The sequence below is a fragment of the Struthio camelus genome, chromosome 5 (genome assembly GCF_040807025.1).
Source record: "Struthio camelus isolate bStrCam1 chromosome 5, bStrCam1.hap1, whole genome shotgun sequence".
Classification (NCBI taxonomy): domain Eukaryota; kingdom Metazoa; phylum Chordata; class Aves; order Struthioniformes; family Struthionidae; genus Struthio; species Struthio camelus.
In genome coordinates, this window is record NC_090946.1 from 75,805,029 (window position 1) to 75,832,625 (window position 27,597).

The 27,597-nt window shown below is 42.8% G+C and overlaps 1 protein-coding gene and 1 long non-coding RNA gene across 11 annotated transcripts in view; one reads left to right on the top strand and one right to left on the bottom strand.

Moving 5' to 3' along the window:
* Window positions 1-5,728, bottom strand: part of LOC104141413 (uncharacterized) — a 42,082-nt gene extending 36,354 nt beyond the window's left edge. Inside the window, exons 1-2 of the long non-coding RNA XR_011141693.1 lie at window positions 5,276-5,728; window positions 4,312-4,440 (exon numbers count right to left, since the gene is read on the bottom strand). This is a non-coding gene — a long non-coding RNA (uncharacterized lncRNA). The remainder of the gene's footprint in view (window positions 1-4,311; window positions 4,441-5,275) is intronic.
* A 51-nt stretch (window positions 5,729-5,779) lies between these two features.
* On the top strand, window positions 5,780-25,334 carry WDR89 (WD repeat domain 89). Of its 10 annotated transcripts, XM_068947350.1 has the most exons (5): window positions 5,827-5,871; window positions 8,017-8,069; window positions 16,207-16,286; window positions 16,801-16,894; window positions 23,490-25,334. In XM_068947350.1, the coding sequence occupies exon 5, from the start codon at window positions 23,534-23,536 to the stop codon at window positions 24,692-24,694; it is 1,161 nt and encodes a 386-aa protein (XP_068803451.1). In that variant the 5' UTR covers window positions 5,827-5,871; window positions 8,017-8,069; window positions 16,207-16,286; window positions 16,801-16,894; window positions 23,490-23,533; the 3' UTR covers window positions 24,695-25,334. The 10 variants fall into 10 exon arrangements, 7 of the variants coding, with proteins under 7 accessions (XP_068803446.1, XP_068803452.1, XP_068803448.1 ...); XR_011141696.1 differs by lacking the exons at window positions 16,207-16,286; window positions 16,801-16,894 and having other exon boundaries at window positions 5,816-5,871; window positions 23,490-23,678; window positions 23,914-25,334; XM_068947349.1 differs by lacking the exons at window positions 16,207-16,286; window positions 16,801-16,894 and adding an exon at window positions 10,623-10,725 and having other exon boundaries at window positions 5,824-5,871.
* Window positions 25,335-27,597: the final 2,263 nt, after the last annotated feature.

The following is a 27,597-nucleotide window of genomic DNA, read 5'->3' on the forward strand; positions in this document are numbered from 1 at the left end:
TTCTCACCAATTCCTTTTTGCACAGTGGTAGTGTAGCATATGCCCATTCAACACCTATTGTTTTCACTTCCAAATTTAGCCCTGTATGGTGGCATTGTAACTTCCATCTAAAAATAGTATTTGCCACTGGTTCAGATAATCCTGTAAGATCTACTTTACAAGGGAAAAATCTACGACAACCACGAATATTGTATGCAACTACGGCAAAAGTTGAGTGGTGTACATGTTAGCAACAGCCGATGTTCTAATCGCATTTGTTGTGATACTATTTGTAAAGAGTTGCAAAAGCTGATGGTAAAGGAAAAGATCTCCCCTCTCTGTCTTACCTCTTTCCAATTCTAATGCAGTTTGATTCAGGGTTCTCTCAGATCTGAATATGCAGACAGATTCAACAGTTAATCCTCTCAGAATCTTCCCCCAAAAGAAAAAAGCTTGTTTTCTAGAAGTTCTTTACTTTTTTTTAATTTATAAGCCTAGTTTGATTGGACAGCTTAGGAAGTACGGTAAGAAGAAAGCATGTCTGCTTTACATGTGACTATTCAATGGATATTTGAACACTGTGCAGCGTGCCTGTAGTTACGTTCTAAAACCGGTTATAACTTACTATGCCTCTGTGGGTGTTTTTGGTTTTTTTTTTTGTCAGAATTATCCCTCGCACTCCCAGGAGTGCGTTCCTTGCATCCAGGAGGGTTGTATCTGAAAACCGCTGAGAGCTAACAGAAACCTGTAAATGTGGGGAAACACAAACCATAGAACATCTGTAGGTTTAGAGGAGACGTTATCATGAAGATCTGGCCAAAACTGGAGTGGGTCATAGCGCTGTGCCCCATTTTTGGAAAACAGGAGGTTGTGATGGTAGGATATTAGAAGAAAAAGTTGCTATGTTCCATTTACAGAAGTTACCTTGCTTGAAGTTATATATGTGGGCTATCTACAAATGTAGTCTGTCTCTTTTTCTGTAAACATTTAAGGTCTGATTCTGCTGCCGTGTTGGTTAAAGAGAAACAGAAACCTTCCACTGAATTATTTAATTCAATCTCATGTTTGGTCATCTCTGCTGGTATTCCACTAGCCATCTTGGGATAATTCCTGCTGGAATTATCCTGAGGATTTAGTCCTGGTGGCCAATTAAGTCCATGACCACCTTGTGAAGATTGCCAACAAAAAATGTTTATAGTAGAGTTACTTTGCAATTGCTAATCTTAGGCTGTAAAGCAAAGGGATGCAGTCATATCTGCCTCATGCTGAATGAACAAATTTCAGAACATGATGGCTTACACTTCTACTCAGCTGTAATTATTTTTTAATTGATAACCTGTAGTTTGAAAGGCTGTTATCTATGCTTCTGTTGCAGTTAGCGTATATTTTAAAACTGATCACTTCTTTTTTGGGGGATTTACTATTTACAGCATTAAGCAATTAGGTCCTTCATGAATAATGGTTATTGCTTTGGACTACAGTGGATCAGTTACAGATGCTGGAACTATAAATCTAAAAATCCAACAAACTATCACTCAAATGGACAATTGCTATTTTTTTTTAAGGTAGATACATATTGGGCATAACTGAGTTTCTGGACATTTTTGTCAATTTTGAAGAAGTAAAGGCTACCAACATCTTTAAGGGAATGGTACAAGCACACAGAGAAACAGTTGAGCGTGCTGGCTGACGTCATAACAATGCTAACTAGCACTGCATTGCACTTGCCTTGCAGCAGCAGTTGTCATCTTTCGTGGTGCCTTGGCCTTGTGACAGTACTGGTATTGTGTCTAGACATCACGCTGACTAACCTCACCAACACACAGTTGAAAGAAAAATACAGAATTCTTATGGTCGGACTTAGTTCTTTCCACTTATGACACGTCCAGGCATCTTTTTATTTTAAACATCTGCTCGCTAAGACTTATTTCTTGTAAATGTAAATAAATGTTTATTTCAAAATTTGTATTTATAACACACTTCAGCAGATAGGTAAGCAATTACTTGCTAAATCAATAGTGCAGTAGTTTCGAAATATGCATCTGGTCTGAAAGCCTAGTGCTTCTCTCTCTCCTGAGCTTGGACTTTTTTGGAGCCTAGTCTTACAGGACGCCAACGGATCTCAGTGTTCACCATTATCAACTGGAGCGAGAAGATCAGACCTTGAAGCAAAGATAAAAATGGTACCTTCCAAAAACAAAAGTGTACTGCATATGGAATCTGACAAATCCATGCATTTAAGAAATTATCAGAAAAAATGTCTACACGTAGCAAGTTTGGGCTGGTTCATAATTATGTCAATTCTGTATTCAGGAAGCTTACATATGAATGAGATTGTTGGGAAAAGCCATGACTAAGGGTAATGGTTCAAGCCCAGCTATCCTCAAGAACTCCTGTACATACAGGAAAAGAACTAGGAATACTATTAGATGGAAGGAAATCACGAACTCTTGAGCGAGGGGAAGCTGTTCTGGAGGGACAGACTGCCATAAAAATACTTGCTAAGTAGGTGGGAATTTAAAAGCATGCCAGTGATGCTGTGGGAAGCTGATCCCTCCTGGGTGCCCTGACTGCAACTCAGGTGTGAGGCTGTTATTTCCTTTTTGATCATTCTGCTTCAGGGATGTATAAAGGTAGAATTCTACCTTATTTGAAGGCAGAATTGCAAAAAAAGTGCTGTGGAGAAGTCTGCCTACCAGCAGAGAGGAGAACTGAAAAGGTCCAATGAGATGTGACTTTTATTAAAGATTTTCAAAATAAACCTCCTCTCTTTTCAGCAACTCGCGTTATTTTCTCATGCTTCGGCTGAAGATGTCTGCTGATGGCGGTGTCTTAACCGATCCCTGGTTCATAATGCTTTATCTACATGCACGCACACTTTACTAAAAAACTGACAGAGGTAGCCCAAATTACACTTCCACATAAATAAGCTTTGTGTGCTAGAGCAGATATACTATTGAAGAATACTATTCTGCTCAGGCAGAAAACTCTGAAGAAGCCTACGCATGAAAAATTTCCATTGTACATACGATTCTTTACATAGTCAGGTAGCATACAACTCCTTCATTAGATACAGCTTATCTGAATTGCTCCAGTTAAAACTGCATCCAGCAATGTTCACAGAATTATCAAGCCCTACCCACCTTATTCATGAAAGTACATCTAAAAAAACCCGGTTCAGCTACATCTAGGCACACTCATTTCTTTCTCCACTTTGAATGGTATATATTAAATGACTACAAATATTAAAGCTTTCATTCCCCCTCCCTTTAATTTAAGTTTGGAGGGGAGGGGACACAAGTCTCACTGACATGCATTTGACAAAGTGCAACCCAAGCACAGGTTTAAAAAAGATTTTAAAAACAATTTCTGTCGCGTTACGGTAGCGTCCAGAAGTTCCTACCCATAATCAAAAGTATTACGTTGTGACACTGTGCAAACGTACAGTGAAAAGTCAATTCTTGCTTCAAGAGAACTTAATGTTTAAGTACGTGACCTTAGTCCTTCAGTACATAATACTGAAACACAGATTTGTCTGGACTGTTTCAGTTTCTTTTAAGGTGGCGATCACAAAGATTCCTTTTTAAAAATGTATTTTAATCTCTGTCTGTAAAATAACTGTCAAGAGTTGCAAGTGATCTACAGAACAACTCCTGTGCAATTACTGTGGGGAGTTTCACAGATCCATTTCTAATAGATGTGGTGACTCAGCAGCATTGGTGTGGTATCAGGAAAATTGTATGTTCTATTAATATAGTGGATTCATCTGGGAGTAGTGAATACCAAATTTGCGGCTGCAGAACTATGTCATTGCAGTTGATCTTGCAGCGTTTCTTCCTATGCGCACAATGAGCAGAAGGTATTTTTTAAATTTGTGGCAATACTAACCACCCCAGAAAGCTCAGATGAAAGACTATTAACTAGAAACATTCCTCATTGTAACGTGGACGTGTACAAAACAGCCTGAATAATTATAATGTATAATGCATTGCATTCAATATTGTCTTAAATGAAATCATATACATCTTGCTTTGAAATCTGCAGAATAATTCACCAATCTGAGCGCTGATTAGCATGCCAGGCTATAGACTTCAGAGGGACCAGGCTTCACAGCAACAATGGAAGGTATTTACTGTGAAAACACTGAGCATGAAAGCTGGGCCTTTGTGCTTTGCTCTGTATGCGTGTGCTTAGATATTTTTCTATCTGAAATGCACAGTGCAGGTGAAAAAAAGTCCCATAAAATAATTATGGAGCCAAAAAAAGGGGGGACGGTACTTTGGCATGACAATTAGTGAATTGGTCTGTCTTTTGTGTTTGTAACGACAGTACCTGCTTGGCTTCTGTGATCTGCATGCCTGCGGCTCCTTATGAACACAAATAGGTGTACGAATATCCAGTCCTAATAAACTATTTAGAAAGTAGACTTTAAGCTGGAATCTGGGTGAATCATCAACGTATCTGTGAAATACAAGTAAAGTTAATTGCCTTACAGTATTGCAGAGAGATCACAGAGAAGGGTATTCTCTACTCATAAAGAGATCATTGTGCTGGCAGGTACATCAGAAATATTGCAGTAATGTAAAAATTGCAAGCAATAGCCATATTGGAGCAAGTAGAATTAATTAAAATTTGCAACACTAGTGGGAGGCAATGAAACGCCAGCACTTTGAACTAGCTTTTGATTGACTCTCTGCTTGCTTCACATTAAGGGAGCTAAGAATGCTGTCAGACTGACATACAAGTCATGTGTTTTTAATAGATGTGCTGCGGTTATTATTCATGTGATTTGACCACATTATTGGGTTTCACTAAAGCTCTTTCTTTCGTTAGGAAAGCTTATAGTCAGCTCAAATGTTTCAGTTTTTAGATTTAAAAATGGCCCTGGCAACTAAGCAGATGAAAATGTTTCAATTAAAAAAAAATACTTCTTGCAATAATGTATTCGTTGAAAAATAAGCCTTCATCTATGATGTTGTTAATATAATATACCATAATTTACAGTATTTATCGAAAAAAATACATGATTTTAAAAATAAACGAGCAAATGACTTTTTCCAGTTAATGAAAGCTATCTAGGATTATGGACTGATGGAGTACTTTGCAGTTGTAGAGGACAAACACGACTGAACAGCAAATTAAGATTAGAACAAGGAACTCTGCATTTAAACACTATGGGCAATATTAAATAAAAAAATAAGTTTAGCAACTGTTAAATATACCCACTATCCTCCTTATAATAACTTTTTATGTGGGAGGCTATTAAACTGTAAGGTAGAAAAGGAGAAAAAATTACCATTTGGGATTTTTATCGGAAAAATAAAGTGTCTGGAAAAACGTCACAACAAACCGCCCAACCCTCCGGGCACCACGAGGTTAAGTTTATTCTCGCCCGTTGAAGGTGACGGCGCCGAGCAGCCGCGGCCTCCTGGCAGGGCGGGAACCGCCTCACGGCGCGGCCCAGGGCGGCGGCGGCGCCATGTTACTGCGCAGCAGCAGCAGCGGCGGCGGCGACTGCTGCCTCGCGGTTCCCGGTGCTCCCGGCGACGGTCTCCGCCCGCCGGGCGAGCTGCCGGCGGTGCCTGCCCGGCCCCTGCGGCGCGGAGGGAGCCGCTGCTCCACGGCCCGCCCCCCCCCCGCCATGTGGGGCTCTCTGTGTTCTGTGCGGCTTCTCGGGTGCCGATAAAGTTGGGGCGACTGAAGAGGGAAGCCCCAGCCCCGCTCCCGCCTTGGCCTAGCCCCTTCCTCTGCGTCGCTTCCTCCCCGCCACAGCGAAGGCTAAGATGGCGGCAGGCGAGGCGGGCGGGGCAGCCAATGGGGTGGCTGCCGGCGGCCCAGGGGCGGGGCCGAGGCGCTAGCGGGGTTGGGCGGTGCGCACGCGGCGGCGCCGGGGTGCGTTGCGCTGCTGGGGGGGGGGGGGGAGCGGCTGCGGGGAGGGCAGAGGCTGTTGGGGGGGTTCCTGCGGGGGACAGGGGGTGCCGCTGTGGGGTTTGTGGGGGGAGTTGGTGTGGGGAGGCAGGGGGTGCCGCTGTGGGGTTTGTGGGGGGAGTTGGTGTGGGGAGGCAGGGGGTGCCGCTGTGGGGTTTGTGGGGGGAGTTGGTGTGGGGAGGCAGGGGGTGTCCCTGTGGGGTTTGTGGGGGGAGTTGGTGTGGGGAGGCAGGGGGTGCCGCTGTGGGGTTTGTGGGGGGAGTTGGTGTGGGGAGGCAAGGGGTGTCCCTGTGGGGTTTGTGGGGGGGTTGGTGTGGGGAGGCAGGGGGTGCCGCTGTGGGGTTTGTGGGGGGGGTTGGTGTGGGGAGGCAGGGGGTGTCCCTGTGGGGTTTGTGGGGGGAGTTGGTGTGGGGAGGCAGGGGGTGCCGCTGTGGGGTTTGTGGGGGGGTTGGTGTGGGGAGGCAGGGGGTGTCCCTGTGGGGTTTGTGGGGGGGGTTGGTGTGGGGAGGCAAGGGGTGTCCCTGTGGGGTTTGTGGGGGGGTTGGTGTGGGGAGGCAAGGGGTGTCCCTGTGGGGTTTGTGGGGGGGTTGGTGTGGGGAGGCAGGGGGTGCCGCTGTGGGGTTTGTGGGGGGGGTTGGTGTGGGGAGGCAGGGGGTGTCCCTGTGGGGTTTGTGGGGGGAGTTGGTGTGGGGAGGCAGGGGGTGCCGCTGTGGGGTTTGTGGGGGGGTTGGTGTGGGGAGGCAGGGGGTGTCCCTGTGGGGTTTGTGGGGGGGGTTGGTGTGGGGAGGCAAGGGGTGTCCCTGTGGGGTTTGTGGGGGGGGTTGGTGTGGGGAGGCAAGGGGTGTCCCTGTGGGGTTTGTGGGGGGGTTGGTGTGGGGAGGCAGGGGGTGCCGCTGTGGGGTTTGTGGGGGGGGTTGGTGTGGGGAGGCAGGGGGTGCCGCTGTGGGGTTTGTGGGGGGAGTTGGTGTGGGGAGGCAGGGGGTGCCGCTGTGGGGTTTGTGGGGGGGTTGGTGTGGGGAGGCAGGGGGTGTCCCTGTGGGGTTTGTGGGGGGGGTTGGTGTGGGGAGGCAGGGGGTGTCCCTGTGGGGTTTGTGGGGGGGGTTGGTGTGGGGAGGCAGGGGGTGTCCCTGTGGGGTTTGTGGGGGGAGTTGGTGTGGGGAGGCAGGGGGTGCCGCTGTGGGGTTTGTGGGGGGGGTTGGTGTGGGGAGGCAAGGGGTGCCGCTGTGGGGTTTGTGGGGGGGGTTGGTGTGGGGAGGCAGGGGGTGTCCCTGTGGGGTTTGTGGGGGGGGTTGGTGTGGGGAGGCAGGGGGTGTCCCTGTGGGGTTTGTGGGGGGAGTTGGTGTGGGGAGGCAGGGGGTGCCGCTGTGGGGTTTGTGGGGGGGGTTGGTGTGGGGAGGCAGGGGGTGCCGCTGTGGGGTTTGTGGGGGGGGTTGGTGTGGGGAGGCAAGGGGTGTCCCTGTGGGGTTTGTGGGGGGGGTTGGTGTGGGGAGGCAGGGGGTGTCCCTGTGGGGTTTGTGGGGGGGGTTGGTGTGGGGAGGCAAGGGGTGTCCCTGTGGGGTTTGTGGGGGGGGGTTGGTGTGGGGTGACGGGGTATCCCTGTGGGGTTTGTGGGGGGGGTTGGTGTAGGGTGGCAGGGGGCGGCCCTGATTGGGGGCTCTTGTGATGTGGTGAGGTCCCTGCCTGTGGGTTGTGCCTGTGGGTCTATAGGGGGGTGTCCCTGGGGGAGGACAAGGGTCGCCTCTCGGGGGTGGGATGTTGCTGCCGCTGTGGGCTCTGGGGGAGGCAGGGGCTGCCCCTAGGTGGGGGCTCTTGCGGCGTGGCAAGGGCCCTGTCCCCCTTCCCGGGGTGGTGGTGCGGGTCTGCGGTGCGGTGGGTCGGGGGAGCGGAGGCGGGTTTGCCGGGAGGGAGGCCGGTGCTGTCTGCAGAGCCCCTGCTGCTATGGGTCCTGTGCCGGTCTCCGGACAAGCTGTGCAATAGCAGTGTGGCTGGTGGCTTTGGGGTGCTCCCGCAGTGCCTCTGTGGGGTGATTTTGGCTGAAAAGCACTCTGGCAGAGAGCGGTTACCTAAAGGTGACTGTGTCTTGACCTTAAAGCTTTCTGTGTGTATCAGGTCCTACAAACCTCCTGGTGTATTCAGTGCCCTGTGCAGTAGGGAGGAGAAAGGTAGGCTTCTGAAATTTCATTCCCCCACTGCTGCTATCTTTTCTTTTTCTGTTAGGCTAAACTGAAGCACTTCTTGCTTGCTGATAATCATAATGAATAACTCGGAGTTGGTGCTGATGCGTGAATAAAAACACTGTAGTTGCACTGTGAGTTTATCCTATTTCTCAGTGAAACTTGGAAGTGTAGGAACATTAACTGCACTCTCAAAACCTCCTGGAGAGGAGGAGTGCAAGGGCTGGTGGAGGGTTGACACTGGCCTGGTCGCTCTTGCTAGCTTTAATACTGTGTCTGGTAGAGGCTGTGCTAGGACTCCGCCTGGGATTAGGCTTGCTAATGTATACTAATGTATATTGCTAATTTGGGCAAGCTCATCTGATCAGAGATGTGATTGGCCACTTATGATATGGGCTGTCAGGGTTAAAGTTAAGGCCTGTATTGGCAAGTGAAATAAGTTTATTACCTCTCTAGTGCTGGTAACTTACTAGCTGACCTCACCTAGGTTTGGAGAAGATGGGGATCTTTGGTTTAATGATGACAACAATCTGATACAAAAAAGCCTGGAAGAGGTCAGAAGAAGAGTTACATGTTTTATGTGTGCCCTCTTTTGTTATGTTTTGTTTTTTCCTGAGGAAAAGCGCAAAGAAACTTTTTTTCTGTTGTGGAACAGCAAAATAATACTTAGAGAATCTAGTTTAAAGTTTTATGTCACCAACGGGTGTTTGAAAAGTTGTTGCGCTGGACAGTGGTTTCCTACAGAATAATGGGACTGCAGTTGTTAATGCCATTTTATGCTGCAGGATAATATTGATCATAACTGTATAATTCCACATTCATTTTCCCCAGAAATGTAATGTATATCCAGAAATAAGCAGAAACATGAGGTCTTCTCTTTATACCCTGGCTTTGGGTGTGTGAAAACTTTATGTTCTACCAACTCAGCAGTGTTAGTGCTTATTATTTCCTAATATTTTAGAAGGATTTCCTGTTTGAGAGAGATCATCAGATTCACTGACGTGCGTGTTTAAAGCAGCTCCAGTAAGATAGCTGTCATCAAACAAACTATACATGACTAAAAAAACTTCAGTTTATCCCACAAATTGCTTTCTGTGTCCCAATCTGATATAGTGCTTGTTATCATAATAAAGAATGTGGCACCTATGTATATTTTCCTTCAAATGTCTTTCTATGGGGGCGGGGGAGAGCCCTGTGGGGAAAGTGGGCCTAGGACTCTGCAGCAGCCCTAGGTGTGCATAAGGCAGCAAAGCGAGGCCAGGTCTGTTCCTCTGCACCCTCAGAATTTTTGGAAACAATTTTCTTGGCTGTTACCGCACAGGAATTGTGCTGTAGCTGGGAGTGACAGAAGGTGTTCAGGTAGCTTTTTACATGCCTGAAGTACAAGGGGATTTTTCACAGCATCTCGGAGAGTAGGATGCCTTGCTGGGCAGCCCTAAGGTCTGGACTCTGCGCTGACCATGAGGGTGGTCTCGAGTAGAGTAGAGTGCAGTTAAGGAAAGGCTGTTATTACAGCTCGTCAGCCCTTCCCAGCTAGGGGAATCTGGAATTCAGGCCAAGTAGGCCTTGTAGGAAATGGATGTGTTTTGTGCCTTGCAAGCAGTTTAGGTGCAAGGTGGGCAGTGGAGGAAGTAAGACAGATGGGAAGGGAGCATACGGCCTTTAGCTGCTTGGGGTTAGGCAGTTCAGCTGCTCCTGTTGAAATAATGCCTTTTTACTCTTCTGACCATCCCCTTCTTCCTTACCTCCTTCCCCTTTCTGTGCTGCCCTGTTTCCTTTTCCAGAGTGGTTACATGAATTCTTGCTGGTGCCTTGTCCTCTCTTCTTTCTTCTTGTCACCTCCTTTTCCTTCCACTTTCCTCCCTTCCGAGCTAGTCAGAGGCCTCCCTCCTTCCTTCCCGCTCCCTGTTGGCACAGGAGGAAAGGACAACTGTACTGCAGCACTGCGCACCTAGAAACCCAGAGGAGCAATTGCAGTTTTAGCCCTGGCTGAAGCATGCTTTCTTAATTTGTGGGGTTAGTGAAGTCAGCATGTAGGAATAGATCATATTCAGTGTGGTCTGGTAAGAACTGAAACTGTCAAATCCTAAACTAAACGCTCTAAACAAATGTGGAGGTAACTCGGTGCATGGATGTGACCTACCGCAGAGACCCACCACCAGAGAGTGTTGTATTAGCTTCTAAAACAGCTGGGAGGGGGGGAGGATAATGAAATTGAATAGGGAATATTGTTGCTTTGGTAGATGAAGTTTTGGACTAGGAGTTAAGGTTATCCGATGCTGAAATCTTGCCTTCAGGTTAACATTCAGTAGTTCTGATGCAAGAAACGTGTCATGGAAACAATTCCTTAGCTGATATTTCCATGGGGGTTTCAACTGAAAATCTTTCAGTGAGAACAAAGAGTGAGATGGGGGCGGATAGCTCACTGGAAAAACAGAGTAAGCCAATCTATAAAACTGAAAAGTTGTTGCTCAAATTGCAGAACGCACATAGGCCGTTCTGAAGGCCCCAGGAGTAGAACATGTTCTGTCCCGCTTCTAGGCCCTACAAGATAATCAAGCATTCTCAACAGTCAAAATATTTCGTTATGTTTTGGAAGGAAGTAAATATCACCCAGCTGTCCATCACTTTTAACAAGTTCACGGTAATGTTTTCTTAAACTCTTTAATCTGATTTTAGGCTATTTCATAGATGTCAGGTGTCCAGAAAGACTGTTGCATTATGTAGTCTGATATTCTTTGTAAGTCAAGCCATCTGCACTGTTGTTTATACCCCTTACAACCTCTACATAGCTTTATTTCCTTTTCTAATGTTTAGCTTCCAGCCAAAAGTTGCAACAGGTAGAGGAATGAAAATATTTCAGATCCTATTCTTTATCTTCTTCTATTGTTTTATTCCCTGAGATTTTTTTGTAATAGGTGACTTTATTGTGCCTTTATCTGGCAGGTGCTATTTTTCATGTTTTAATGCTTGAGTTTTTCAGCTGTTCTACTAAATGGAAACTTACTGAAAAATCAGAAGTAGATCCTTCTCGTAGGATATCAGCTGGTTTTAACTGTGGGGAAAAAACACAGTGATGCATTAAAACCTCATAGGTCTTATGCTGAATTAAAGCAACTAGTTCAAAAGATTAGCTTTAAAGTAAAATCACTTTTTTTCCCCTCCTTGAAACTGTTGAACGTCTCTACTTCTTGTATTTTTACTTTGCTTTTAGATGAATGATGAATGAACGCGGTTAATTCCTGTAGCTGCTACCACTGCTTTTCTTTCTTCAGCAGAATCTTCATGTTTTTCTTTTTGCTTTCATTGACTAGTACTTCTTCAATTACACCTCCTTCTGCAGCCAACCAAAACTACTGTGCTCTTCTTTTTTTCCTTGCCTGTTGTTTCTCTGCAAAACTTTGCTGTTGCTCAGCCTCTCAATAAAAAAAACAAAAAGTGAAGGTGCGGTATAATTGGTAAGTGGTTAAATTGACAAAATGACAAGCCGGCGTTGAATGGAAATTGGCAAATCGCGTGCTTGATAGTTATGTGCTGGCAGTACCCTGAATAGGAATTTTCGGATACTGATGATTTTTTTTTTCAATACTTTGAGGATCTGTTAATAATAGGCATGTACTTATGTCTGTTGCTATGGCAACAGCTGAGCGAGCTGGAATTAAGCACCATTATTCCCTTGTGGAATCATAAGGGACAAGCAGATGGCTGTGAAAGCATTAATTCTTGTTTAGAAACATGCAGCTCTTTTACTAGCAAACCTGACTGACTCAAGTTTTGTGGTTTGCAGAGGCTTTTTTGAGGTAATTGAAATTGGTTTTAGTTTATTGGGTATCTGTCAAGGAAGTACACGAACCAGCTTTGAACCAGACTTATTTCTAGTCTGTGTGACGGATCAGAAAGAAAAAGTTACAATGTAGTTCAGTTTTGAGATTTTTTTTTTCCCATCTGCAATTTTTGGGGCTACATGAAAATACATTTCATTTCTAAATGAAAGATGTGATTCTTGAGTAATAGCCAAGTTTGAGGAACTGAGGCTTTGAAAGAACAATAAAATACTGTGAGATTTTGTTAATGTTGGGAACTTAATGCTGTTCTGTGCAGTACCTCAGGCTTACTGCGTACCTCTTGCACTGTGAATGAAGTTTTCGTTTCCCTGAATGTCACGCTTTGTTCTGTCTTAAGAAGACAGTCAGCTTGTCGTGACCGATTAAAGCTAGTGCAGGAAGACAAACGTGTAATAAAAAGCATCAGGGCCCTTCTTTTGAGTTGCTTGGTCTAAAACTTAGAACTGACTGCAACTCTCTGCAGTTTGTTTTCGCTGTTTGTGACCAGTGGTCATTAGTGACACCAAGTGGGCTTGCTGCAGAATAACACGCTCAGTGGATTGGACACTGTTTTAACAGTCTAGCTCTCTGTGCGACCCCTTGGTGCATATGTTCTGAAAAGCTACGCTGATGTTACATTTATGGCTATATGGAGAGATGCAGTCATTGCAGGACAAAAACTCTTCAGTTCTGTATTGCAGTGAGTGATACATTTTCAGATTTGAGAGGGAGACATCCCATTTTCCCTGCAACAGCCTTTGCAAAAATATATAGCTCTTTGGAGGGCACACTCAAGTCCTCGGCTTTTATCCCAACAACTTCATGGACTTGGGGGAGAGGAAGCCACCTTAAGCTCAAAATTGCATGCTCTCTGTGCACGTCCCTCGTGGTGTGATCTTAATACTACTTTTGAAATTGTGCAGTAAGCAGCTACTGTGTCGTCTTATTGTCTGTCTGACAGTATCTCCCAGAAGAAAATAATGAGCCTGCTTATCTCTTTGTTCTTTCTATCTGCCTTCCTATCTGTGTTCTTTGCTGTGCAGGGGCAGCTGTGTGCACCAGACTGATCCGGTTATAAAAGCAGAAGAATAGTCAAAGTTTTGCCTCCACTGTTCTTATTGGAAACTACTTTGATAGTTAAAAGCTGTATAATTTCTAGTCTAAATTTTATTTATGGTCAGCTGTCAGCTTATACTCTTACGTTATTGTGCCAGTATTGTTCTCGAGTAGTTCCCCTCCCTCCTAAGCAATTATTCCTTTGATGTGCTTGAAGATAGTAATCGTATTCCCCTCAGCCTCCATTTTTGCCAAGCTGTACATGGCAGAGTATCCCAGCTACTACTTGTAAAATAAACTCCTCATTCCCTGGATCATCTAGCCAGTCGTTCTCTGCTCTTGATTATAGTTCAGTTTTTGAGACTGACTTCAGTGAAGAGCCTTGCTGTCAGCTGAGTGACCTAGCAACATTTAGATTGGGAAAGGCAATGAGAAGCAAACATGGCTCGAGAGCGGGTTATTAAAATGCACAAATCTCTTGACTTTGCTCTTTTTCTATGTCTTGCTCTTGGGCAACACCGCCTGCCAAAGATGTTGGAAAGGCCTTTGTGGCTTTCGGAGAAGTAGATTCCCCACCCAGGTCTTCAGGCTTTGTGGTTGCTAACAAGAACCTGTTGCCTTTGTTACGATTTGCCATCAGGGAGTGTTTGTGTTGTGGCATGCAGTAGGTCTCTTGTTCAGAAAGCTGTAAAGTGTTACTTCTTAAATACTTACTTTTTCGTCCTTCCAGTTCTTGGTCCCATGTCTTATGACTTGAGTCTTAAATCGCTGTCGTAGTGGAAAAGCAGTCGAACTTCCAGTGCAGTATGTTGCAAAACAGCTGTGCTCTTAGGTGTTAAAAATCACTTCTCGTCTTCCATTTTTCTATCACTGTGTATGGAATTGGTGAGACCAATACCGGAGTGCTGTATCCGGTTCAAGTGTAAACACTGTTTAAAGGCTGTTGTAAACAGCTGAAGAGAATGCCTTGCGCGAGGAGAACGTGTGCATACTTGATGCCTTAGCATCTTCCATGGAGACTGAAAGGTAAACTATTTTGAACAGGTTGGAGTCAATATAGCTCCAGACTCTTACGTTAGCATTTTCCATCCTTTGTTTTGTACTGTTGTCAGTTAGATTACGTCTTTTCCTTTTGTTTGCCACAAAGCGCTGAAAATTGAGCTTAGGGCATGATAATGGTTCGCCAGAGCCTCCAGCTGTCAGGTTACGTATGAAGAACATGTTTTGGAAATTGGTAGTCTGTGAACTGTCTTGGGCATGCAAAGATCTCCATTTTCTCTTGTTGCTTTGATAGGAGAGAAAGTCTGACAATTGCCTTGATATGGTGATGTTCTGGATCAGCTAAATATCAAAAATGTATATTGTGGGATGTGATTGATGAGGATGGGTAGTGATCTGTGTGCTCTTAGGGAAGCAAATGAGGAAAGTAAAGAGATACTGTTTCCCCTGTTTAGTCTTGACAAATGATTAGGCTAGTGCAATGCGTTTAGAACTGCAGAGGATAGTGTAAGCAGTGTTAGTATAGTGTTAAAAATTGTCAGGCACCCAAACATATTCTGAAAAATACTGGTGCCACATCTGCATGTGTAGGGGGATATCTTCATATAAGTTAAACAGCAACATGCCTAGTGAAGACTTGAACAGTAGCAACTAATTTAAGCTTGGGTTTTTAGGAACTGCAGAGTGTCCTGAAAGCACACTAGTCTTGTATTTAGAAGAATGAGCTCCAGTAACAGAGTGTACTGAAGCTAAATTGCTGTTGTGAAAGAACTTCTAAAATATCCTGGTAAATAAAACATTTTATCTCATTATAGATATTTTGGCACCGATATGTGGTAGCACGAGCTATTACTCCTGCTGTAGCTGTGTCTTTATATCCTTTTCTTCTGGTTGCTGCTAATTTTAGGCTGAAATTTCCCAGGCTTCCTGTGGTGTAGAAACAAACTCTTTGGAAGAATTTCAGCAAAATTTACTAATCTTTGAGAAGAATCTTCTTGTTTCCAGTTTATTTTATGTCAGGTTGTTGGTACCAACTGGCAGTGTCTAGTTCAAAGGAAATAAATGCTCCTATTTCAGAGTTATTAAATTATTCATGCAGCTGCATAAGTAATTTCCCCCCCCCCCCCACCACCACCACCTTTCTGTATAGAGTGGATCATTGGGGTTGCCTGTTTGTGTGGTGCTTTTGTTCGGCTTAAAATGGCTTTGACAGTCATCACTCTCGGAGTCCTTTATTGTAATCCCAAACTTGAAAGGACAATGAAGCGTTTTCAGATGTGGAATTTGAGAGTGCGTCATGGTACTACTGTGACTTTCACATTTTATCCTATAGCCTGAAGGTTCAGAATAAGGATTTTTTTTTTTTCCCCAGAGTCTGCTACTGACTGTACTTACTAATGTTTCTTATATGTGGCTATTGCAAAGTATGCAAATACTGTCTTTGTTTCACTAATTAAGAAAGTAAAGAGTAAATATTGCAGCTTGCTGGGAATTACTCAGTAAGCTATTCTGCAGAATCAGGGCGAGTAAGTAGGCTTTCTGAGGTCATGGTCCATCTTACTGTTCAGACAGATAACTTGATCTCAGTCTTCCTTGTCTGTGAGATGACCATCTTGACGTGTAGCTCTTGTGCCAAGTCAAACAGCTTGCTGTTTCTTTTAACAAAAGAAAATGCTGTTATTGGGGAGGTGTGTGAGAAGCAGAGTTCAGAGAAAGTTAAGAACCTTCTCTTAGCTGATAGTGGTTATGTTGTGGAAATGTAAAAGGAGAAAAAAGTTAATAGTGCATGCAGTAGAATGATGTTTCCCTAAGTGCTTGATTTCCAGCAGTTGCTGGCTGTACGTAATTGAGAGAGTGATCATTTCTATCTCTTCTTTCTTACGTTTGTGGTTACAAAAAGGTCAGTATGGCATCTGTGGTGGGAGGTGTTCACAAGAGAAAGGAAATGACTTTTCTGTGGTCTCTGTGGTCTGATGAGATAAGCACAAGTGCAGAAGGCTGAGACTTGGATTCTCTTCAAGCTTTGCAATGGATTTGCTGTGAATAGCCATTGCTACATTGCAGACAGACACCAAGACACAAAGGTGTTGTGTTTTGGAGCTGTGGGTTATCTGGCATGTCCAGGAGTTGTGAGCATTGGTGTTTGCATGGTACTTGGACAGTGAAGTGCTCCAGAGCTGTTGCATATATCATCCACTTTCTGTTTTGCCTTGCGGGGTTAACCAGTATCTGGGGTCTCATCGCAGGAGGGAGTTGTTAGAGACCAGGTCAGTGTCACAGAATTGGCCATGGCTTCTCCGTTGGATGCTTACCCTTCTTTCAGAAGGTAACGTGCATGCTTAATCCCTTATGCCCTTAGCGTGCTGGGGTGGAGTAGAGTTTAGGCACTGTTGATAGCTGGGAAAAGAGAGGGGCTACAGGTACGAACCTACTATTTGACACCCGTCGTGGAGACCTGCTCCAGTCCCGGTGCCGCGGCCCAGCCCTAGAAGAGTCTTGAGCCAGCTCTTGGACGTTCTCTAGAGTCCACCTGAGGACAGAGGGTTTATAGTTTACCTGTTCAGGGGTGTGTCAGCACCCAATATATGCATAGATTAGCTTTTGCAGAGAGTTTTTGAATACAGTAAACTTTATTAAAAAATAAAACACAGGAGAGTATATGTCATTTAGAAGATAAATGTCCTGATTACAATACCTCTCTCTGTAATTTAACGTTTCCTTGGGAGTCTTTCAGCTCTGCCTTTATAAAATAGGATTGCTTCTGTTGCAGCTGCTGTCAGCTTGATCTGAGAATAGCCGTGAGAGTAAAATAGAGCATCTCTTATCCTCTTACTACCTAGCAGTCTCCTTTATTGGATGACCACCTCGTCAGTGCCTGTATGCAGTTACCGCCTCTGCCTGGTGACATCGCTACTAGGAAGCCTCCTACCACGTGTCAGTTTCCAATTGGATCCAGCTGCTCATGTCAGAGTTAGATTTTTGGTGGTAGAGGACTTATTTTGCTGCCCCTCTATGGTAAGGTCTGTGCCACTAGCATCAAAGTGGATGAACAGAGAAGATTTAAAAAAAAAGAAAACCCCCAAATCTGTTTGCAATAATGTGTGACAACTTCTCAGAGTATTCAGAATCTTTGTTCCCTTACAGGTCATCCAACTTGTAGTTTAGCTATCTGAGCATGAGATTTTAACAAATTTAGCTTACGTTTGAAATAAGCCAAAATTAATACTTTGAGCATCTTTTGTAATAATTTTGTACAGTGTTGTTCTGGCTTATTTTAATTTACTTTTTAATTATACATTGGATTGTTTCCACAGTCAGAGTTCTCTTATGATGGTTTGTGATCCAGATCCTTTGCAGTTCTTTACCATCTCTTCTGGTTTCATGAGTTTACACTAGTAGGCTTTCAATGACTGACGTTTGAATGTTAATTCATTGTGATTTGGACCTGAAGACATGCCTGCACTTTCTAAATCTAGGCCTTCTTCCACCATATTGTTCCAATGTTGGATGTAAAAGCAGAATAGGGTTTTCTAGTTTGAACGGAAAATCTTAGACCGACAAACTTGTTTTGAAATAAGTTTTCTTTTACACAGATATTCTCAGCGTGGTTTTTAAAAGATTTGTGCCATTTAAAATTAAGTCCAGTCAAATCCAAAATTTGTTTTTTTGTTCTCTCTTTATGGATACACAGTATAATATTCAGAAAGAGATTCTGTTTCTGTATTGAGAAAACATCTGCGTATACTCCAGAAGGGGAGTCCACAAAGGCTGTAATTTCCTTGTTTTTGTGATTTCTTATTAAACCTCTAAGCAGTGTGCCTCTGTGACTTTCCCTTTGTTCCTTCCTGGTTCTCATTCATATTTTTTCCTTCAAATGGTAGTGTTGTTTAAGTCCACTTACCTATCCTGTCTAGAGATCGATCTCTTCTCCATTCTTGAGCAGAACTGTGTCCTTGGGGCCCATCGTGTAGGGAGGGTGGGATGCATTTGGGTTCATGGAATGCTGAAAGTTTTTATATCTTCTTTGTTATGCCCTTTCAACAGATTTTATTGTGGTGGTGCGTTTTTTTCCCTCCTTTCTGCTCTGTTGATACATTTTTCTCGGTAGTACAAATGCAAAATTACGTGGAGTTGTTTCTTGCTGTGCTTAACATTTGGAAACTAGATGTAGCTGATTTGAAAGGATGAAATAATTCTCTTGGCAGTTTCCATCTTGCCTCTGCACTTTAGCATAGCCTATTGTGCATGTTATTCCCTTCCTGCGAGATAGACCAAATGCTGTTCTCTTTACCTTAAAACGGTTTTATGGGCATACTGCATAAACACCTTATCTCTTTACTTTGGTAAAATAACAAAATAAAATATAGGAATTTGTGTTCTACAGAAACGATGTATGCTTGATACTTTTTGTGTATCTCTTCCTTGTTTAGTTCATTTGGCTGATCTGTCTTGTGTTGTAAAGTGATGCCAATGAGGAGAGGTCTCTAAAGGCATTTTGTCATCAGTGAAGCGCAGCGTACTAATGTGTTCTCCTCATCCAACCTTGTGCTTTGCATTTTTGTTTTAAAATGCAAACCACATGTAATGTTGCATGCATGAATTGCTTTCCGCTGCCCAGAGCTTCAGATTTGTTCTTACTTTGTTCTTGAACTGTTAATAATCATGAAAATAAAGGGAAGGTCTGTTTGCATTGTTTATAGTAGGAAAGAGCAGTGCGAGATTTCATCTACTGCTGTTCAGATCCCTTGCTATTTTTGGTATTTGACCTCTGCGGAGAAGATTGCCAAATCTGCAGGTTGTTTTCATTTTTATTACGTGTTTCTACCCTCCTACTCACAAGTTACTCTTACGTACTGATTTAATCTTTGAGACAAAATCATGTTTCTCCCACATTTTCCACTGTGTTTTTCAGAGGGGTAATTTTGTTTCTATACATTGTTGAGCTAAGAGTCCCCTTTGGAAATGAGATGCTGCAGAATTGCATAGTTCTAGTGTGCAAAACTAAAAGGAGATGGAAAATAGTTTATGAATCACTGGGTTATTTTCGAAAAACTTTCTGGATTAAAGACGTGTGAGACCGTTGGCTTGAGTTGAGAAGGCGATGTTTAGAATAACGTGCAGAGAACGCAGCAGTATATGCTTAGACAGTATTAAGTGTTTAGTTTGTGCTGATAGGTGCTTACATAGGTCACTTCTCTGTCAGTGGGAAGGCCTGCTTTGGGCACCCCTGACTGTTTGCTTCTAGTTTGTCTGTATGTTTTCAGACACCGTTAGTGAGAAATAGGTAACCAAAGCATCTGCAAATTCTGTCCCTCCTGTTTGACATCCCTCTGCTTCATGCCTTCTGCCCTAAAAAGCAAGTTTATTTCTCTTTTAAAGGAGCTTCATAGCATGCCCTGGAGGTCGGAATGTTTTAGGTTATTTCAGAGTACTGTATTTACTTTGAGTTTGCAAGGTGTAATGAGTTTTGAGTGTCCTTCAAGAAGCTTATTGTTTCTGGTAGTCGTGATATCAGAGACGCATGCAAGGGTTGCTTATAATTATGAAGTTAATTCATAGAAAAGATTGCATGGATGTCGTTTCAGAGGACTAGATTCAGTAACACAGAAGGTTCAGGTTTAATTTATTAATTTATAAAAGGTGTTTTTTACATTGTTCAATGGGTGCAGATGCAGATGAGAGGCATATTTTTCCTAGCATGTTAACATCATCTGGATTTTTGTCTGTGTTGAGACTGTACTCATGGATTCAGACCCTGCAGTACCGTGAACTGAAATAAATGAAGAACCTGAATTAATGTATCAAAGCAGCCTAACTAGAGTTCTTCTGCTCAACTACCTCATGTCCTGAGCAAAGGAGATAGCAAAACTGGCCAAGACTTCTTCTTTCCCCAAGGTATCTGTGGGATTTCTTCTGAGTTTGGAGCAGTTCAAGAGCAAGTTGTGTTCCCTGCCTTTCCTTCCCCCCCCCCCCCCCCAGTCTCTATCAGACGGTTTATCACAATGGCATAAACGGTTTTCCTCATTGATCGTTGCAACGAGTGGCTGTGCTACAGCCAAAATGCTTCAGGTTTCAAAGATACTGACTTTGCCAAAGGATTCCTGGGGACCTTTGCAAAATCGATAGCTGTGGGGTCTGAGTCAAGGAGTGCTAAACTGGAAAGTGCTTCGCTTCTGCAGTGCAGAGCACCCTGTGCTTTGTAAGTGGCAGCAATCCAATGCTTAGTTATCTTCTATTGTGTTTGGAAGACCATTGTTTCCTATTTGTCTCATAAATTTAACACAGATCCTATTCCTGCCATTTAAACTTTCCCATCAAATTACAACAGTGACTTCCCCTCCTGAAAAGGAAGGGCTGGCAGCTACACCCTGAAGTTTGAGCATGACTTGTTTATATAACCTTCAATCAGAGATTCATAATAGTTTGAAGGCTTTTTCACTAGGGCAAACATTTTACTGAGGTTTTAGCAAGACCTGGCTGCCATCAACGGCGGCATTAAGGTTTCTGAGTTATTGCAGTGGAACTAGAATTGAACAGTGTACCCTTCAGCTTCCTGGTGATATAAATTACACATCTAGCTGGAAAACATGAACAGCACTTTCTGGTATTTCAAATAGCTGTAACTACGTCATTTGGGGGTAAGAGCTTAGGAACTATCTTGGGCTAATGTTATTTTCCAGAAAATGTTATTAAATCTGAATGAAACATGTTTTTGCAGGCTCTGGCTCTTCATAACTTCTACATATTTGTAGAGTTCCCTTCCTTTCTCCCACCCCCAAAGTAGTAAAAACTGTGACATAAAAGATGAGTGTTGCAGAAAGTGCTTATTGAATAAATTCTGTGTCAAAGTCAGTAATATTTAAATAGCTGCAGCTAGCTTTCCGAATGGACGACATTTGTCAGGAATGTGTCTGTTTAAGTTTACGTGGCCTTTTGCATATAAAAATGTTTGATTTTTTTTTTTTCTGAGTTTCAAATTCAGGTCAGTCTGGAAAACCCCCTTTTTCTTACAGAAATTTACAGAGAGAACCCAATTTTTTGGTATTCGTAGCAGTGCGGGATACTTGATCTGTAAAGCTGCTTTCTCCGCATCCAAGTATATGTTTGGAAACACCGTTTTAATGGAAGTTTCTGTTGTAATTCTTTGGCAGACTTGATCAAGCAATAGCTGCCCTTTTCAATAATACATTATTTTATAGATTTTTTCCCTTCTTAAAATGATTCATTTGCATGGAAGTTTAATGCTTTTGTAATGTTTTTCTTTGAAATTGTTCTGTTGCTTGACTTTTTTATGGTTTTTGATGTACTGTAATTAGTCTGACACAAATACTTTGTTACACAGCTGCATGGTGATTTCTCTTTTTTCTTTTCTTAAATGAAAGTTCAACAAACCCAGGTAATTTTGGGCCTTGCTGTTGCGTGCAGCCTACTGAGCAGTGTTCAAGAGCGGTCCGCTTCGATATAATAGTTCTACTAAAAACTTGTTCCGTTTGAGGATGGTGTCCAGAAAAGCACATAAGGAGTAAGCTGTGCAGGTAGCGCTGCACGCAAGCTTATGCCAGAACGCATGTTGACTACTTCTCCTCAGAGGGGAAAGGAGTTTCCACAGGATGTCTGCATTTTATGGCAAGAATTACTTGTAGATGTGGTCAGAAAGGTTGCTTTGATGTAGGAGATTAACCTGGGGACCTCATTGTCAGGATATTACTGAGGCAAATAGCTTAGTGAGATTATTTGTGACTTGGGAATTAAGCTCTTATGGGTATGTCTGCTTAAGCTGTTTTAAAAAATTTGCTCGTTTGTCACATGGTGTGCTGAATATTTGTACGTACCAAACGGGAGCAAAACCCAGATGCTGCAAGCAAACAAGCAGAGCAGAATGCGGTTTTGCCATAGCAGTTTTTCCTTTGTTGCCGATCTCTCATGGAACTTCAATATATCCAGTCTAAAACAAGCAGCACGTGGTACCTTTCTCATTTCACCCCTGAAAGTCCTGCCTGAAGAATTTAAGAAAAGACTATGGTGGGACAGCTGGGAAGACGTTAGAACACTTTTTTCTTGAGTTGTGAATCTGCCTCAGTTTTCTTTGGTTTCTATTTTGATTTTCTCAGAAAAAGTCCTTTTATGCATGTGATTACTACTGTTGGGTACCAGCCTAGCTCTTAAGGAAATAAGTTGATTTTTGAGTACTGCTCATGAATTAGCTGAAATATCCATACAGATGAGAAGTCACTGAGAGTTGACCCCCAAGGACCCACTATGATTTCCTTTAGTATTAGAATTTTTTTCCACACAGAAAAGTGGTCCAGTCTAAGCTATAATTGTAAGAGAAATCATCCATGTGTTTGGCTGTGTTCATTTTCCGTACCGTGGTTACATCTCTGGTTCTTCTAGTTCTTTTTTTTCTTTTTTCTTTTTTTTTTTTAATGGTCAACGTCTGTGAACCGACTAAAATTACTCATTGATGATGACAGTAAATCATCTCATTTAAACTTAAATGCTTCAGTACTTTTTCTGACTTTAAATTGATGTAAATTGTTACTGTGGTTGTAGAACTGAGTTCTGCTCTGTGCTCTTTGTGCAAAGAGAATTTTTCTTTTTTTCAGGGGCACGCTATTTTGAAAAAGATTCTTTGCATGTGAGGGTTGAGGAAAGATTTGTTGTTCTCTTTTGCTTTGTAATACTTGTATTTTAAACCTTTATATGTCACTGAAATATTAGGGGTTTCTGGGAGAATTCAGTAATGCCAGAGAAGAGTTGTCTCTGGAAGTAAGATTTGTATCGCTTTCACCAAGAGCCAGCTTTATGTAGATGTTTAGGAATCTGAAAAACAGGTCCTTAGGAGAACTGATGTTAGTAACGAAGATGCTTAATTCCAGGGATTCTATCCATGTAACGTAGCCTGTTTCGGTGCACGATGGTATGTCGACAAGCGTTTATGTGCGTCGTTGGGCACCTAAATACTTGAAAACTTATTTAATCTGGCCATTTTAGGATGTAGTTTTACATATTTTTTTTTTGTCTGTCTTGTTCTTTCCCTACCCTTCTTGCCTGCCCCCAGCAGAAAAGCTGATTTAAGAAATCTCCTGCAACTTTACTGATGCAACTGTTTGTGGGCTGTGCCTTCTAGCAGCCTTTTAGAGCAGTGATTATTCCTCAGCAGGAGGTGGTGACAACTTCGTCATCTTTCACTTGTGAAGAGCACTGCTTTCCTATTTACTTTATAAAAATAATAAAGCAAATTTAGCTAAATGACTTTCACAGGATTCGGAAACAGACTACTTAATCTTTTAAGGGGATTATATAATGTAGTGCTTGCAGTCTCAGGGGACTGAACTCCTTAGCTCAGGAAGCACCTTCCGGTTCTGTTCCTGTAAATGATGTTGTAGTAGACAGGGCATTGGGATAACTGAATTCTGACTTCATGTGTTAGCTCAGTGCAGGATGCTTTTTCGTTTGTATATTTCTAAAGTTAATACTATTTCAGAACGACTCAATTAAAATGCATCTTGGATTTTCCTTGTTACAGATTTCTGACAACTTAAGGTACGGCGTTTGTGGTGGGTGACTGCAATGGAGAAGATTGAGGAGCAGTTTGGTCGTCTGCGCATTGCAAAACGTTCTACGCTAAGTGAAGAACCTGCTTACTTATTGGATATAGATGTTTCAAAACCTGCTGAATCTGAAAGCAGTCGCTTTGTGGCAGTTTCCTGTTCCAGTAAGTCAATTAGGGTATATAACAGGGAAACATTAAACTTCCTGCGGGAGTACAGTAGCTGTCCTGGGATACTTAACGGAGTCAGATTTGCGCACACGTGTGACAGTGTGGTGTTTTCGGCATGCAGTGATGGTACAATAAAATGTTGGGATATTCGTTTAGCAACGCAGAAGGCTGTGCAGATATTCAGTGGCTATCCTTCAAATGTTTTCATCAGTTTTGATATTAATTGCAGTGATCTCGTAATTTGTGCTGGAACAGAGAAAGTGGAAAAGGACACATTTCTGGTGTTTTGGGATGCAAGAGGCGATACAAACTGTGCCAGCACAAGTAAAGAACCCTTGGGAGTCTATTCTGAAAGTCACAATGATGATATCACTAGAATTTGTTTTCATCCTATCAAGCCCAGTTTAGTAGTTTCTGGGTCAACTGATGGGTTGGTTAACGTGTTTGACATTAACAAGGACAACGAGGATGATGCTTTGATATCAACTTGCAATTCAGATTCATCAGTAAGTTTTATCGGCTGGTCTGGGAAAGATTATAAACAGGTCTATTGCATGACACATGATGAAGGATTTTGTTGGTGGGACCTTGCTCAGTTAGATACTGAAGAACCCATAACGTTATTGCATGTCCTGGATGTCCGAGAAGCAGTCTGCGTTGAAAATGGCAGCTTAAATTACCTAGTGGGTGGCTTGTACCACGAAAAGGCGGACAAACTGCTTCTCGTTGGAGGAACCTCAGCAGGAAACATTCACCTAATAACCTGTGGCCTTGACGGACTGAGCCTTGTGGGTACCCTTCGTGGAGGACATGCTGCTGCAGTTCGCTCTTTCTGCTGGGACGTGACGGATGAGTCGCTGTTGACTGGTGGAGAGGATGCACAACTGTTGCTGTGGAAACCGGGAGCTGCGGAAAGGTCCCTTGCAAGGAAAACATCCCTGAAAATCGCTTCTTCTGTTCAGAAGAGAGTGAGAGTTCACAGCACCTCCCTCAATAGCAAGAAGAAGTAAAATTCTGAGAATGGGAAGCTCTGCTATGTAGAGCTTTTCTGTTTATGTAATCTTCCAGGCAGGATCTGACTGTTGCTTAATTTGGAGGTATCCTACAGAGAGAACTACGACACTTAAAAATTCTACCTAGGAATGTACTTTAGTCATCAGAAGACTACTTTTTATATATATATATATATATATATATATATATAAAATAAGCTGATGCCATTAATCTGAAAAGAGTAAATGCTCTCTAGTTGTTAAACAAGAGATCTTAAATAATTTTATATACAAATGTTTTTATGGTTATTTGATGTATCAGCCAAATTTATAATGTCTAATATAGGCCTGTGGCTTGCATAGTTTGCTACTTTCCCACTGAAATTCCCTGGCATGTTTTAAAAGCTCTTGTTTCAAGCTATATTTCTCTTACTTTACAGAGAAGTTAATGAAATTGCTCAATATATTATAAGATTTTCTGTCATTTCTGAATGCCTGCGGGAATTACTTCTTGATGAAACAGAGAATAAGTACTGTTTTGCACTGTCATCTCACTGTTTATAACAAGCTCATAAAGCAGCAGTTCATAGAGCTGTATTTTCGTAGCAAAGAGATGAATTATTCAACCAAACAGGAATAAATGATTCTAAGCAGCTAATCTTTTAAGCATGAAAAGTGTTAAACTGGCATTATTTGGGACATATTTCCTACATGAAAATACGCAAGAATCTTCTTTCCTTGGGAGGGTATCTCAGTGGGTGCACCTGGAAGATTGGGGAGCTCCTTCCATGGGTTAAAGAGACTGATGTGCATGATGACACCAGTGATTTCTACTGCTGTGTTTGACATAAGCTAGTATCACGTGCTCAGTGGGAAAGATAACAACAAAAAACGACCGCCCCCTTCTGAGAATGTAGTTGTGGAATAACAGACCGATATAGGGAAATTTTAACGAGACCTTTTGGAGGTTTGTGTCTGTCCTTTAAGAAAGGTCTCTGTCTCTAGAAGGGTAATGTATGCTTAGACATCTCTCTAGGACTGCTATGTTGTAGTATTCCATCAAATAGCTATTAAGTGTTGCAAAAATTGCGCTGTACTTCTGAAAAACTGTTCAGTTTTTATGCTTATTCTGCTCCATTGGCAGACTACAACCTCTGCGCATCTGGCTCTGCACAGACAATTGCCTTCTGCCTTCTGAGTACCATTGCCGTCAAACACTGGTTGGTAATTGCGCTGTATTTAACATATGCGGACTGCAATTGAGACCAGCCAAAGCGTATTTAAGAATTGTTGTGTTATAGAACAGTTGACAAAGGAATTAGAGTTTTATTTCACATGAGGGTGGCTAGGTAATTCTTTCAAAGCAGTTATGAATGTCAAGTTTAGAGAGGAATACTCTGGAATTTAAAAACAGTTTCCTAAGTAGAGGAGATACTTACCTCCAGCGTATGGCTGCAGCTACGCTAGGGAGGTCTCAGTCATCTCCGGAAATGAATCCTAGTCAAGCAGAGGTATCGCATTTCCACAGGATACATTTTACAAACTGTTCATGTCCTTCAGCCATGTGTCCATACTTGCTTTGTGCCTGTCTGTTGATGATTAAGATGTGATTCAATTGCTTTTGTTACTGCTGGTTATTTACAGGTGCAACTTCAATTTAAAAATCACAGTTATGTAAACTCGTTTTACTTCTGTCAAGTGCAAGTTACACCCAACATCTTTAAAACTGAAATATCATCCCCCCCCCCCCCCCCAAAAAAAAAAGTCTGTTTTTACTTTGTGGTATTTTGCGATAACTTGAGCTGTGAGCATCCCAGCTCTGAAGCGCCTGCACCAAATGCTCCTTCAAGTATTTCTTCTCTCAGGTTGCTTGTTATTGCCTGTTTTCGTGGCATCCGTGGTTTTGGGACTGAGGGGGCTGCGGGCCTCAGCCCCTTGTGCGTTCACCGTGATTCTCTCGCTGGCCTGATTTACTTCAGCACCAGTAGCTGGGGAAAAAAAAAGGATTACTGAGACCTATTTCATCTCAAGTGTGATGCATAACTTGCTTTTTCGGTGTTTACCCAATTTTTTTCCCAGTGTCTTGGCACGCTCAGTGGAGTAAGGTCATTGGGCCTTGCTAAGAGTCTCTTTCCTAAAGACTCTGCGTGCGTGTGTGATACGTGGGAATGCACAGTGAGCGAGAGGGAGCTTTTGGGTTTTCGTTGCCTCCGCTGTCTTTCCCGCGTGCGTTGAGAGAGACTCTGTATACGGTGTTTGCCAGCAGTCTGTGAACTGAAGCAGCAGAGAGACGCGTTCTGGGCGGGAGGTGTTTGAAGTGTGCAACCTGTCTCTGTTAATGATTTGTGTGAGGATTACATCATTATATAACATTAGCTTATTACATTACATATCCATATCCTTTATATTTATAGTCAGGCTTTTCCCTGAAAAGTTGGTTTCTCTCTTGTATGTACATACCTTTTGCAGCAACAGGATGGAAAAAGGTGTGCATATATTTTAAATTGCTGCAAAAACATATCCGTTGTCAGAAGACTCGGGCTTGTGTTGCCCCGAAAATATTTGATTTTTCTCTTTTTCTTTTGTGTTGACTTAATTTGAGGTTAATATCCACTTAAAAAAATGCAGGTGGAAACCACATGTTGATGAGTGATTCACACTGCTTTTGTAAACTGAAAACACTGTTTCATAGACCACAGAGCAGAAGCAGAATGTGTAATCACATAGATAATAGACTTGAAATTAGGCAGGTAAAGGTGTGTGACTGTTCATCTCTTTTGTTAGTTTTGACGTCCACAAATTCGCTTCAGTATCGTTAGGAAACATACTTGAGCTAGAACTTATTGAAATTATGTGCAAGTACCAGCCATTCAGAAGTTCTCATTATGCTAATTGTTTAACCCAGAGGAAGCCTTAATTTC